General features: G+C 44.3%; 1 protein-coding gene across 4 annotated transcripts in view; it reads right to left on the bottom strand.

The window, feature by feature from the left end:
* Nucleotides 1-14034, bottom strand: part of PCGF3 (polycomb group ring finger 3) — an 89630-nt gene that overhangs the window by 41545 nt on the left and 34051 nt on the right. For all 4 annotated transcript variants that reach the window (XM_077136170.1, XM_077136169.1, XM_077136167.1 and 1 more), the window contains one exon: nt 12069-12124. In XM_077136170.1, the coding sequence (XP_076992285.1) occupies nt 12069-12124 (56 nt within the window). The remainder of the gene's footprint in view (nt 1-12068; nt 12125-14034) is intronic.

The raw sequence follows: 14034 nt of genomic DNA, 5'->3' as shown, positions 1-14034 counted from the left end.
CATCTCCTCCACTGTATCTTTCATTCCCATAAGTTCTGTGATTTGTTTTTTCAGACTTTCTATTTCTTCTTTTTGTTCATCCCATGCCTTCTTCATGTCCTCCCTCAATTTATTGATTTGGTTTTTGAAGAGGTTTTCCATTTCTGTTCGTATATTCAGAATTAGTTGTCTCAGCTCCTGTATCTCATTTGAGCTATTGGTTTGTTCCTTTGACTGGGCCATATCTTCAATTTTCCTGGTGTGATTCGTTATTTTTTGCTAGCATCTGGGCATTTAATCAGATTTCCCTGGGTGTGGGACCCAGCAGGTTCAAAGATTTTTCTGTGAAATCTCTGGGCTCTGTTTTTCTTATCCTGCCTAGTATGTGGTGCTTGTCTGTCTGCGGGTCCCACCAGCAAAAGATGTTGTGGCTCCTTTAACTTTGGAAGACTCTCGCTGCTGGGTGTGTGGTGGAGACAGAGGAAAGGTTGTAGGTTGGTTTTAATGACTTCAAATTGTGAAGTCCTGGGATCTGAATTCCTTGAGAGAGGGATTCCACCTGAGTTGCGTTTCCCCCGTCCTGCGGGGAAGGTTCAGGTGGTAGAGAGCCCTGAAAGCAGCCCGCCTCTGTGTTCGGGGCAGTCGCAACCTGTGTAATCCCAGCGCTGAGCCCAGAGGCAACCAAGCCTCCACAGAAACAGCCGCAGATGGCTCTGTTTCGCCCCCTTTCCTCTTTTTCAGTTAGCCCAATAGGCAACTTCCGCCTTGATCAGTTTCGCCTGAGCTGAGGGCCTATTTTTAGTAGTCAGAAGTTGTTCCTTAATGCCACTATTGGTGTTAGGTTGGACTCAGTCTCTACTACTGTTGGGGACTCTTTCCTTTCCCTCCAGGAAGCCGCCTGTGTGGGAGGGGCTCCGGCCACCGCGGCCTGGGGAACCGCCGATCCGAGGCTCCCAGCTGGCCTGGAAAGCCGCGTGTGTGGCAGGGGCTCCGGTCGCCAGCCGCCACGGCTTGGAGAACCGCTGATCTGAGTCTCTCAGCCGGACCGGGAAGGAGGGAGGGAGGGGGGCCAGCTGCCAGCCGCCACGGCCCGGGGAAGCGCGCACCGCTCGGGGACCTCACCGCAGCGGAGTCTTGTAGCCAGTCCAGCCGGTCCAGACTGGGGTACACTGTGTGTCTGGTCTCTGTCGTGGCTCCGGGAGCTGTTCTGTACTGTTTCTAGTTATTTAGTAGTTGTTCTGGAGGAGGAACTGCTTTGCCATACCATGTCCCCTGTACCATGAGCACGATGTTAAACTTGGTCAGTAGAGGGCGCTGGAGGGGCACTGCAGGAGGAAGACTACTGTCTCTCTGGTAACAAGCTTTCGCTTTTTCTTGCTCCTGCTGCAATCATTATCAGTGTTGAGGTGACATAAACTAAAATGGCTCCTGCAGCAGTCAAAATACAAACACCGTATGTATATTTATAACTGTTAAGTCTTCTTGTTGAATTGAACCCTTCAACAATACATAATGAACTTCTTTGTCCCTTGTAACAGTTTTTGACTTAAAGTGTATTTTATCTGGTATTATTTATTACAGCTATTCCAGCTCTCTTTTGGTTTCTATTTACATGGTATATTTCTTTCTCAACCTTTCAATTTCAACCTTCTTGTGTCTCTGAATTTAAGATGAGTTTATTGGAAACAGCATATATAGTTGGGCCATGCTTTAACCATTCTGCCATCCTCTGCCTTTTGACTGGAGAGTTTAATTCATTTACATTTAAAGTAACTACTGATTTGCTCTTTGGTCCTTGTTAATCTTACATATTTTTTTGGCCTGCAATTCTTTAGTTAAGGCCTACTTTTAGGATGATTTGATATTTTTTGTATTGTATTATTTTGCAGTCCATCTCATTTCTTTCTGTATATATTTTCTTTGTGGTTACCATGGGGCTTAAATTAAACAATCCAAATCTATATCAATCATAGTTTACTTGATACCAACTTAACTTCAATAGCATACACATATACACACATATACCTCAGGTCCCACCTTTTTTGCTTTATTTGTAGCAATATATGTCTTTATAGATGCTATATTCAAAACCAAAGATTTATCATTAGTTCTTCTGCATTTGCATTTTAGAACCTGAAAGAAGTAGAAAGTAGAGTTACATATACAAAAAAATACGAACAGTAGTCCTGGCACTGATGCTCACCCATACCTTTAAGGAGGTCTTCGTTTCTTTATGCCACTTCAAGCTACTGTCTAGTGTCCTTTCCTTCAGTCTGAAGGACTCCTCCCTTTAGCACTGCTTGTAGGTCAGGTCTAGTGCTGACAAACTCCCTTACCTTTTGTTTATCTGGGTGTGAATTAAACTCTTTCAATTTTGAAAGACAGTCTCACCTGATACAAAATTATTAGTTGGCAGTTGTTTTCTTTCTGCACTTTAAATATTTCTTACCTCTGTTTTCTTGCCTCCAGGGTTTCCACTGAAAAAATAAATCAGTGTTAACTCTTCTCGGCATTCCCTTGTACATAACATGTTGGTTTTCTCTTGTTCCTTTCAGGACTCTATCCTTGTCCTTGGACAGTTTGACTATGACGTGCCTTGGTGTAGTTCTCTTCAAGTTTAAGCTGTCTGGGGATCACTGGGCCTCTTGTCTGTCCATACTCAAGTCTGTCTTCAAATTTCGGAAGTTTTCTGCCATTATTTCTTTGAATATTCCTTCTGCCCTTTTCTCTCCTTCTGGGATTCCCATAATATGTATACTGGTGTGGCTGATTGTTTCCCACAGGTCTCTTAAGCTCTGCCCACTTTTTAAAATGCTTTTTACTTTCTTCTCCTCAGTCTGAATCATTTCATTTGTCTTGTCTTTGAGTCCATTGATTTTTTTTTCCCTTCTGTCAGTCCCAATCTGCATTTGAAACTCTCTAGGGAATTTTTCATTTCAGTTATTATGGTCTTCAGCTCCAGTGTTTCTCTTTGGTTTCTTTTTATTCCCCAGATTTTACTGAGATATTTTCACTTATCATATATTCATTTATCATATCTCATAATCAATATCTCCAAGTATTATCACTTAGTTGTATAATTATTATCACACTCACTTTTATACCATTTTCTTTGATTCCTCTTTAAATCTCTTTATTGAGAGTCTCATATTGTTCATTCCTTGTTTTTCTTACATCATTTAGTTCTTTCACTGTGTTTCCTATTATCTACTTGAGCATACTGAGGATTATTTTTTAAATCATTGTCTGGTATGTTCAATATCTGGTCTTCTTTGTTAATGCGTTTCTGGACTTTTACCTTGTTCTTTGGATGAACTATCATTCCCTGTTTCTTTTGTCTTGTCATCTTTTGTGGCACAATTTATATTTTAATATTTTATAGGATCAACTCTAGGATTTAGACTTTGAGTTGTCTGTGAGTTAAGTGTGTATCCAGCTAGTAATATAACAGATATCCTTGAGTGCCAAGCCCTCAAACAAACAAATAAACCAATGTAAAGCATAGTGTTCTAGTTTGCTAGCTGCTGGAATTCAATATACCAGAAACGGAATGGCTTTTTAAAAGGGGAATTTAATAAGTTGCTAGTTTACAGTTCTAAGGCTGAGAAAATGTCTCAGTTAAAACAAGTCTATAGAAATGTCCAATCAAAGGCATCGAGGGAAAGATACCTTGGTTCAAAAAGGCTGATGAAGTTCAGGGTCTCTCTCTCAAGTGAGAAGGCACATGGCGAACACAGTCAGGGCTTCTCTCTCATCTGGAAGGGCACATGGCTAACACAGTGTCACCTGCTAGCTTTCTCTCCTACCTTCCTGTTTCATGAAGCTCCCCGGGAGGAGTATTCCTTCTTCATCTCCAAAGGTCACTGGCTGGTGGGCTCTGCTTCTCACGGCTATGTCATTCTGCTCTGCTCTCTCTGAATCTCCTTCACTCTACAAAATGTCTCCTCTTTTATAGGACTCCAGAAACATATCAAGACCCACCCAAATGGGTGGAGACATGTCATCACCTAATCCAGCTTAACAACACTCTTATTAAATCACATCTCCAGGGAGATGATCTGATTACAGTTTCAAACATACAGTATTGAATAGGGATTATTCTACCTTTATGAAATGAGATTTTGATTAAAGCATGGCTTTTCTAGGGTCCATACATCCTTTCAAACCAGCACATATACCTTTCACTGTCTTTGCAAATTTGCTTTGCACTGGCTGCTGCGAGTTATCAGCCCAATGTGAAGTGCACACAGCACTCTGTCTTTTCTGAGCCTGCATTTTGTGGTGGGCTTGGGCTTGCTTGTGGCGTTAGGAATTTGAATACCACCCTCTACTCCCTATGAGATATACTTTCTGCCCCTCCCAGGTGCTCTCTTGTATGGTACTGCAGGTAATCCTTTGCCCCAGGCTGCTTTGACTTAACTGTTTCCCACACTGCTTCAGCTGTCTGCAAACTGCTTCTGCCTCGTGCACTAGTACTGGTAGAGCAAGCCCAAGAGGTATTTCCTGTTTCAGTCTTTGAGGCTGCCACCTAACAGACTGGCCCTGACATAAAGGTCTACTAGTATGTGCAATGGGGTTACACTGCATCCTCTGGAACAGGGCCAGTGACCCACAGTGAGATTGCAGGCTGGGGTTTGCAGCTCCCCACCATGCTGGGGAGGAACTGGGAGAGGGGCCAGCAAGGTTGGCATCAACTTTTCCTATCATTTTTAGGCCTGGGTTTTGTTGATTCTGCACTCATCCAATTACTGCAGCCCTTTAACTGTTTTCTGGAGTTCTGAGGAAGATGGCTCTGCCAGTTTTTGCGAGAAATTATTCTGCAAGGCAACAGCACCCTGGTTCATCTTACGACACCACCTTGGTTGACCAGAAGCCCTAACCTACTCTAACAAATAGCTCCACTGCTGTGGCTTAATGCTCATACCCAAATAATAAACACCTAAGTAGCAAAGCAAAACACAATGATCACTGCTTGGGACCAAACAGTAGGCAGCAAAGAAACTTAAAGACTAAGGTGCTCCAATCAATAACCTGGAAAGGGATGCAACCTGTAACATAAAAACATCTGATCAATGTGCAAGAGATAATTCCTACCTCAATGTGGGGAAAATGATTCAGCTTCAAATACCTCAACTTAGTTCCCATTTCCTTTACATTTCACCTATCAGAATGAAAAATGATTGAACCCAATAATACTCAATTTGAGGTATACACATTGCAGATATGTTAACTGGTATACATATCCAGATATTCACTGAAAAATCAGAAACAATTTAAGTGCTAAATGTCCCAGGGTAGGAGCCTGTCAAGCAGAATAGCCAACCGCCCAGTGTGCATCCCTGGTGAAGTTCAGAAAGCCTTAGAATTCTTCTCCACAAAGTGTTCAAGACAGAGTTGACACAAAAGATAAATCCAATATTTTTGTTATCCTAGGTTAGGATAGGAATTTGGGGTCATTTACTCAATAGAATACAATGTATTAAAAAAAGATGATGCAGATCTATATGTATTGGTATGGAATAAGGGCCACAATATATTATTATGGAAAAGATTATTTAATAATATATACATAGTACAGCCTCATTTTTTTTGGTAAAAATTTTTAAAAGTATAGTACTAGTATGAATAAGATACTGAATATGAGAATTCAGGAGTACAAGGCAGAGCAGAAAGGCTCATAAATGGTTTCACTTGACAGGACTTTAAATCCATTGATGTAATTCACTATATTAACATACAGGAAAAGAAACCACATGAGCATCTCAACAGGTACAGAAAGAGCATTTAACAAAATCCAACATTCATTCCTGATAAAAACTCTTGGCAAACTAGAAATGGAAGAGAGATTTCTCAATCTGGAGAAGGATAACACCCACAGCTAGCAACAGACTTAATGGGCAAAGACTGAACATGCCCCCTGGGATTGGGAACAAAGCAGGCATGCCCATTCTCTGTCCTTACGCCTGATATCAGAATGGAGGTTTTCACCCAGGGGGTTGCAAAAACTTTTTCTATAAAGAGAAATTTTTGAGGATTTATGGGCCAATGTCAAAACTGAGAGATGACATAGGTACTTACATAATAGAAGATAAATTTCCACGAAGTTTTTACTGACAAAATTCAAAATATAATAATAATAGTCAAGTACAGCTTTCTGTCCTACAAGTCTACAAATGAGAAGAATGGAATCCTTTTTGAGGGATAAACCCTAACTGGGGTTAAAAGTTAGCTCTCCCTAGCAAGAGAATTAATAGCAATTATTCATCTCTTAATGCTCCTCTGTAATGAGATTTTAACCATCTCACCTTTGAAAATAATTTTCTGCATAGAAAAACTGACACCAATCCATGAGCATATGAATTTTTTTTCAGCATACCATTACTTAAAAGGCATTTATGGAATTTTATTACATTCTTCCCTTGAGAGTTGCCTTTTAACATGTCATTAAATTGAAAATTAATCACTTCCAAATGGAGGTTAGGTGGAAGCTCCTCATTTGCAGTTAAATGGATTCTGAAATAGGGAAACTTTTCTGTACTTGCATTAAGGTCCAAAAAACACTGCTGAAACTATAGCTCAGGCTCAGAAAATATATCTGCTGCAAATGTGTGTGGGAACAAAGATCCTGTTTCTTATTTTAACTTCTGACAGCACGGGAAGTGTAGAAAGCAGCCTGGCATTACTTGTGGTTCAAACAATGTTAGCTGTCATTAAAATGACTTAGCCACAGTGAGGGTCTCTCCTACAAGCAGTTTTGCCTTAGGATTTTAGATTGAATCCATTAAGAAACATTAACAGGTCTTCAGCAAAGCTCATTTCCACAACCACGTAGTGTTCAATGTAGTGGGAAAGGCGGCTCTCCTCATTCAGAAAAATTTCAATCAAATTTGATCAAATTCTACTACTGCTAAGCATTGTGGTAGGGCAAGTCGGGACACTCTGCTTCTAATTCTGTCAAAATTTCATGGAGACCATGAGGCCAAGCCCACGAGAGTGGGTGAGTCTGCTGCTGATTCACAGCACGACAGTCAAGTATTTTCTGTAAAGTTCCTGCAACAAATAACGAACTGCAGACATCTACGAAGCTTTAAATACCTTACTTCTTTTCATAATCTTTGTAAATTTGTCAAATTAAGGACTTTTTTGATCTACACATCATTTTACCACCATTAGTGATATCTTAGCAGACTGCACTTCGGCTTATACGAAGTTAGTGTTTTTCTCAATTTCTTTAAAAAGAGCTCACCTGCCACACAGACCGGTCACAGGCACTGACTCCTTGATTAAACAGCAGTAACTGTGCAGTGCTGAGGACATCTGTGAGCAGCATGGCCAGCAGGAACCACTGGAAATCAGCTGCCTTGTTTTTAAACTAATACTGATGCTGCTTCCAGTGTCCTCAACTCTTCGAGAGGCTGTTCTCAACCAAATGCTGATGGTCTCAGACAAGCTCATTTTCCGTTGCTGCACACAAATGCGATTTAATTAACTCCCCATCAATTAGTGTCTTTACTGGTTTGGCTAACAAATGAGCCATCGGGAACTTTCTGTGATTGCAGCCTAATTCTTATTTTTTATTTTTAAATCATTATTATTTTGGGGGGTGCATAGTCTGGGAATTGAACCCGGGTCTCCTGCATGAAAGATGAGCATTCTACCACTGTAACCATTTATTTTTTATTTTTGAAGAAATTCTGCTATCATAGGACGTCCACTATAAATTTTAAGTTCTTTTAAGCGTTGCTTCCCTGTGAGTCAGGAATACCGAGGAGAGTGTTTGTTTAGTTGTGTACACATTCTTCTAGCACAGTTACAGTGTCACAGTATGAGAAACGCTGTGCTTTACTGTCTAATTCCATGCTGCACTATGCCTTCAAGCGTGACATTCAAAGCCCACTTTTTCCTCCCTGTTTTGGCACTTCACACACTGCCAGGCTGCAGCTGCATCGCTGGGGCGTGACGTCATGAGGCGCCCCAGAGGGCTCTGCCGCACTCACTCACTCTGCCCACGCAGTGAGCGGAGCACAGGTGACACAGAAACAAACGCACATGGCTGTGTTCCAGTAAAACTCTATTTGTGGACCACCCAACTTCAAGCTCAAATGATGTTCACATATCATAATATACTACTTTGATTTTTACAACTATTTAAACATTTTAAAACCGTTCCTAGTTTGTGAGCCCTACGAAGACAGGCAGCGGGCTGCACGCGGCTGGAGTTTTCTGACCCCTGCTCTTGCCAAAATGCAGATGCCTCTCAGCCCAGCAATTCTGCTTTCAGAATAAAGCCCAGAGACATGTTTATTCATGTTCACAAACATGTGTAGGAAAATATTAACTAAACAACGTAAATTCCCATCAACAGAGGGCTGGGTGGATGGCAAAAGGAACACCTCTGTGAGGCGATTGAGAGGGAGGACGCTGACCGACGACCACCTCAAGGTGTGCCGTACGAGAAAAGGACACGACGCAGAGCAGCAGGGCACGGCTGTGAGGGAAACAGAAAGGACAAGTGGCACTGAAACCCACAGATGTTGAAAATGGATAATCAGATACATTTTGTAGATAAAGATGTTGCCTCTATGAAGACAGGTTTTTAAAAACCATAAATGAAAAAAGAAACAACTAAAAAACTCCTTTACCAAAAATAGGTCTTATCTACAAAGGAATAGAAAAATTGGGCCAGCTAGCACCCTCCCGACCCAGAAAGCTGTGGTGTTTTGTTTCTCCAGAAAGACATAAGAGGATGGAAGCTGCCGAATGAAACTCAACTGAGGTACCCAGTGAAATCTCAAATTCAAAGTGGGGCAGGAAGGAAAGTCAAGGTATCACAGTATTTTGCAGTAAATATGCCAACTTGCTTTTCACACCCCCAGAAACAAGCCTGCCATCTCACGGGTGGACGCTGGACCAACCATGGCACGGTCAAGGGTAACAGGTGTTCTAGGTGTCAGAGGACCAGGAAGAGTGCCTGGTCTGCGAAACTGGGTGTGAGCACCGATGGCACAACCGAGAGCAACATACAGCCTTCATCAAGAAGAGTCACGCTGTTAAGGGTTTCCTATTTACAATAAACTTCCTAGAAAGCAACAAATGATGACCTGTTTGACAGGCAAAGAAACAGAGAATCTGCCGAGACACAAGATGCCCGGGCTCGGGCGGGCTGGAGAGCAAGGCAACCCGCCAGCAGAAGTGTGGGTTCTGGCACCACGTGAAGGTTTGTCCTGGGTGCATCTGGAGAATAATTCCACCTCTCCCAGTCTCATTTCTTCAGGGTTAACAGCTATCACATGAGACTGCTGTGATGACAAAATGCTAAGATACGGAAAAAACTGGCTGCACAAGAATAAACGATCTGTCACTCAAAAAGTGAGGCTGATCTTTATCGATCTGCTGTTAGACAAGGCCGCAGGGGCGTCTGGGCGCCATGAAGAAGAGGCTGATTCTGCACCTGGGACACACACTCCACCAGGAAGCAGAGGAACTAGCCAGAGCTGCTGGGCCCAGGAGGCAGGTGTTGACGTGAAGAAGCACTCGGCAGCAAAGACCAGGTAGTGTGCGCTTCCAAAAGGGTAAGCGCCATGAATGGAAAACAAGTCGAATGTGTTTACATTGACCTAACTGACCATGGTTGGAGAGTGCTGGTAGCCAACTCATGATTCTGAAAAAAGACAAGGGAAAAGACTCATGCATTTGTTCAGTCTTCCCTCTACAAACTGAACTTAGGGGAAATCAAAGAGTGAAGCTGGTCATTATGGAAGATTTCCAACTAATCACTGAAGGAGGACAGGCCTGGGGTGCTCTACTTTGCCACCTGAGTGGAAGACAGAGTCAGGCAGAACCCGCCTCCGTACGGGACAGCCCTCCTCCACCCGAGGAGCTTGTGGAAAAACGCAAACCTCCTCAACCCTCTGGACCTACATACCGATTTCACCATTTTACGGTAAATGCAGAGGACACCAAGGGGATGCTTCAGCAAAACCCAGACTTGGGGGACTGTACAGGACAAACATACAAGTAAAAAAGGGGGGGAGGGGGACAGGGAGACTAGGGAGAACCTAGAGGAGACTTAGGAGACCTAATCGCCCTGGATTATGATTAAAATCAACTAAAACAAAAAACAAAATCATGGCATTTACGAGACAAATGGAAATTTCAACAGTGTTGGATATCTGATGTTAGGGAAGAGTATTATAAAGATGCTGTGGTTATGCTTTTTTTAAAGGAGTCTTTACCTTTCTGGAATATATGTGGAAATATGTGAGGATAAAATGGCATGGGAAGGAGAGGCAGATGAAATGAGACTGACCAGAAGCTGACAATTGTTGAAGTCAGGCAATAAGTTCCTGGAAATTCCTTACATAATTCTGTCTACCTCTGTGTGCTTAGAATATTCAAACCAAGCACTGAAAGCCAGATACATTATCCACTGATGTAATGTATTAACCTATATTTTAAATTATATTCCTGTTTTGAAATGTAACAATGAGAAATGACAGCACAAATGAATTCTTACCACACCCTATCTCTGAAAGAAAGTGTCTTCAAGTTTCATCAAAAGGAGCTGCCGTGCCATCCACAGTTCTGGCACTGGCCGAGGCTGAGACGGCACCCTCCCTGCCCTCACACCACACACTGCCACCCACAGCCCTGGCACTGGCCGAGGCTGAGACGGCACCCTCCCTGCCCTCACACCACACACTGCCACCCACAGCCCTGGCACTGGCCGAGGATGAGACGGCACCCTCTCTGCCCTCACACCACACACTGCCACCCACAGCCCTGGCACTGGCCGAGGATGAGACGGCACCCTCTCTGCCCTCACACCGCACTGCCACCCACAGCCCTGGCACTGGCCGAGGATGAGACGGCACCCTCTCTGCCCTCACACCACACTGCCACCCACAGCCCTGGCACTGGCTGAGGCTGAGACAGCACCCTCCCTGCCCTCACACCACACACTGCCACCTACAGCCCTGGCACTGGCCGAGGATGAGACGGCACCCTCCCTGCCCTCACACCACACTGCCACCCACAGCCCTGGCACTGGCTGAGGCTGAGACAGCACCCTCCCTGCCCTCACACCACACACTGCCACCCACAGCCCTGGCACTGGCTGAGGCTGAGACGGCACCCTCTCTGCCCTCACACCACACACTGCCACCCACAGCCCTGGCACTGGCCGAGGCTGAGACGGCACCCTCCCTGCCCTCACACCACACACTGCCACCCACAGCCCTGGCACTGGCTGAGGCTGAGACAGCACCCTCTCTGCCCTCACACCGCACACTGCCACCCACAGCCCTGGCACTGGCCGAGGCTGAGACAGCACCCTCCCTGCCCTCACACCACACACTGCCACCCACAGCCCTGGCACTGGCCGAGGATGAGACGGCACCCTCTCTGCCCTCACACCGCACTGCCACCCACACTGAAGGAGCAGACTACACTTCAGCATTCAGATTGAGAACTGGGGGACATCCGCAAAGAATGATGCCTACATAACTTAATTCCACTTTCAGGATACTTGTACTAAATAGCATGTCTTTTTAATTGTAAGGAAGACTTGACTCTAAATACAATTAAACGTTTATTAAGGCATGTGGCAAACAGCTGTGACACCGTGCTGGCAAACTGCACAAGGAGCTATGGTGCTCCCACAGCCCCTGCACAGCAGGGGGCAATGGCCTTGTGAGGGTGGGGCAGCAGCAGGGCATGGGGGGAGTGGGAGCCACTGGGGGCTTCCTGGCTGCCAGGCCAGGACTCCCCAGAACCCACTGGGCCCTGCTGGACAGGGGCAGTCTTCACAGTTTACCACTGTACCCCCGAAGCCCAAGCAACGACTGGCCATTGTAAACATGCAGGCCATTTCTGCTGAATAAACAAAGAGAAAAAGAAATCCATGACTCCTACAAAGACAATGGAAGAAGCCAGTAAATAAGATGTAAACAAGTTAAGAACAGGGGCAAGCAAAATAGTGACAGGGCTAAAAGAAAAAGAAGCCAGTGCGAGCACCTGGATGTGGTGGGGAACAAGCTAGCGCGGCCACACCCAGGTGCCTGGTGCCAAGTGGACGTGCTGGGACTCACCTTCTTGGAGGCCGGGCACCAGCTTGTACACAATATCCTGCATGGTTCTGTCATGACTGTCAAAAACATAAATAAATAAATAGGTGAAATTAGCTAGAAATGTCAAATCTATAATTCTTGAACATTTTCCACTTAACAATATTGGGAATCCAGAATCACTAGGACGGTCACTTTCAGAAGGCAATGCCATCCACCCTGCTGGGCCAGGCTGAGCACCAGGCACGTGCTGGCGTTCAGGCTCTCACAGACCCCAGGCACTGCGCTCACAAAGGCCCCTGGGGCCCTTCTGCTCTTTGTGACACTTCCACTGGAAAAACACTTTAATGTTTCCAAACGTTGTAAAGAAAGTCCACAGGTCAGGCCCTTCCTTGGTCTTAATGATGCCTTTACAAAGACTTGCTGAAAAAGTTCGGTGCTGGTCTGAAAGGACGCATATCCCCTAGAAAAGCCATGTTTTAATCCTAATCCCATTTTGTAAAGGCAGCCGCTTCTTCTAATCCCTATTCAGCACTGCATGTTTGAATCTATAATTAGATCATCTCCTGGAGATGTGACTCAATCAAGAGTGGCTGTTAAACTGGATTAGGTGGAGACGTGTCTCCATTCTTTTGGGTGGGTCTTGATTAGTTTACATGAATCCTATAAAAAGAGGAAACATTCTGAAGAAAGGAGGAGATTCAGAGAGAGCAGAGAATGCTGCAGCACCACGAAGCAGAGTCCACCAGCCAGCGCTTTGGAGATGAAGAAGGAAAACGCCTCCCACGGAGCTTCATGAAACAGGAAGCCAGGACAGAAAGCTAGCAGATGACGCTGTGCTCGCCATGTGCCCTTTCCAACCGAGAGAGAAACCCTGACTGTATATGCCATGTGCCCTTCCACTTGAGAGAAAAACCCTGAACGTCATCGGCCTTCTTGAACCAAGGTATCTTTTTCTCTGGATGCCTCTGATGGGACATTTGTATAGATTTGATTTAAATGGGACATTTTCTCGGCCTTAGAACTGTAAACTAGCAACTTATTAAATTCCCCTTTTTAAAAGCCATTCCGTTTCTGGCATACTGCATTCCAGCAACTAGCAAACTAAAAACATTACATATACATAATACTTCAAATATATTTCTTACTCTAGTTTGCATGTTTAAAATACAAATTACATTAATACTTAAATAATTGTTTTCTTTTTGGGGGTCAAGAGTGCTAAGAGAGTTTCTTAATTTCCTACTCAATTTTAACTTCTAAAAACCAATCAATGAGAAAAAAAAGGGTGGACTACGGTGGTTCAGCAGGCAAGAGTTCTCACCTGCCATGCTGGAGACCCGGGTTTGATTCCTGGTGCCTGCCCATGAAAAAAACAAAACAAAAACAAAAACAAACAAACAAACAATGATACTCTCTCAAACACTAAGAATTCCCAGGTCAACAGGCCACGCCCCTGATCTTGAGGCTTGCTCTTATGAAGCTGATTTCTGTAGCAGAGACCCTAGTCTACCTATTGTAATGCCTGAGACTTATTTCCAGCAATCCTTTTTTCATTATTCAGATGTGGCCCCTCTCTCTCTAAGCCCAACTCTGCAGATGGAATCATCGCCCTCCCCCTAATGGGAGACGACCCCAGGGATGAGCCTGGTCCTGGCACCATGGGACTGATCAGCACCCTCCTGGCCAAAAGAAGGAAAGAAATGTAATAAAAGAAGCTATCAGTGGCTAACAGAGTTCAAAGAGAACTGAGAGGCTGTTCTGGAGGCTACTCTTACGCAAGCTTCAGCCAGATGTTGCTAATTAACACGGTTTGCCAAACTCCAACCAAAATCATTCCTGTTAACCCTGCAGAACACCCAGGGCTTCATCTGAGATCCAAAAAAAGTTGCACATACTAAGTTTACTTTCAGGAAACCTAACACCTTTCATTGGTTCCCAGGCCAATAAATCCTGAAACCCAGAGGTGCCAGCCTCTCCAAGAACATCT

The sequence above is a fragment of the Tamandua tetradactyla genome, chromosome 19 (genome assembly GCF_023851605.1).
Source record: "Tamandua tetradactyla isolate mTamTet1 chromosome 19, mTamTet1.pri, whole genome shotgun sequence".
NCBI classification, from domain to species: Eukaryota; Metazoa; Chordata; class Mammalia; order Pilosa; family Myrmecophagidae; genus Tamandua; species Tamandua tetradactyla.
Note: the sequence above shows the minus strand (reverse complement) of the source record. Positions and strands in the feature narration are given on the sequence as shown.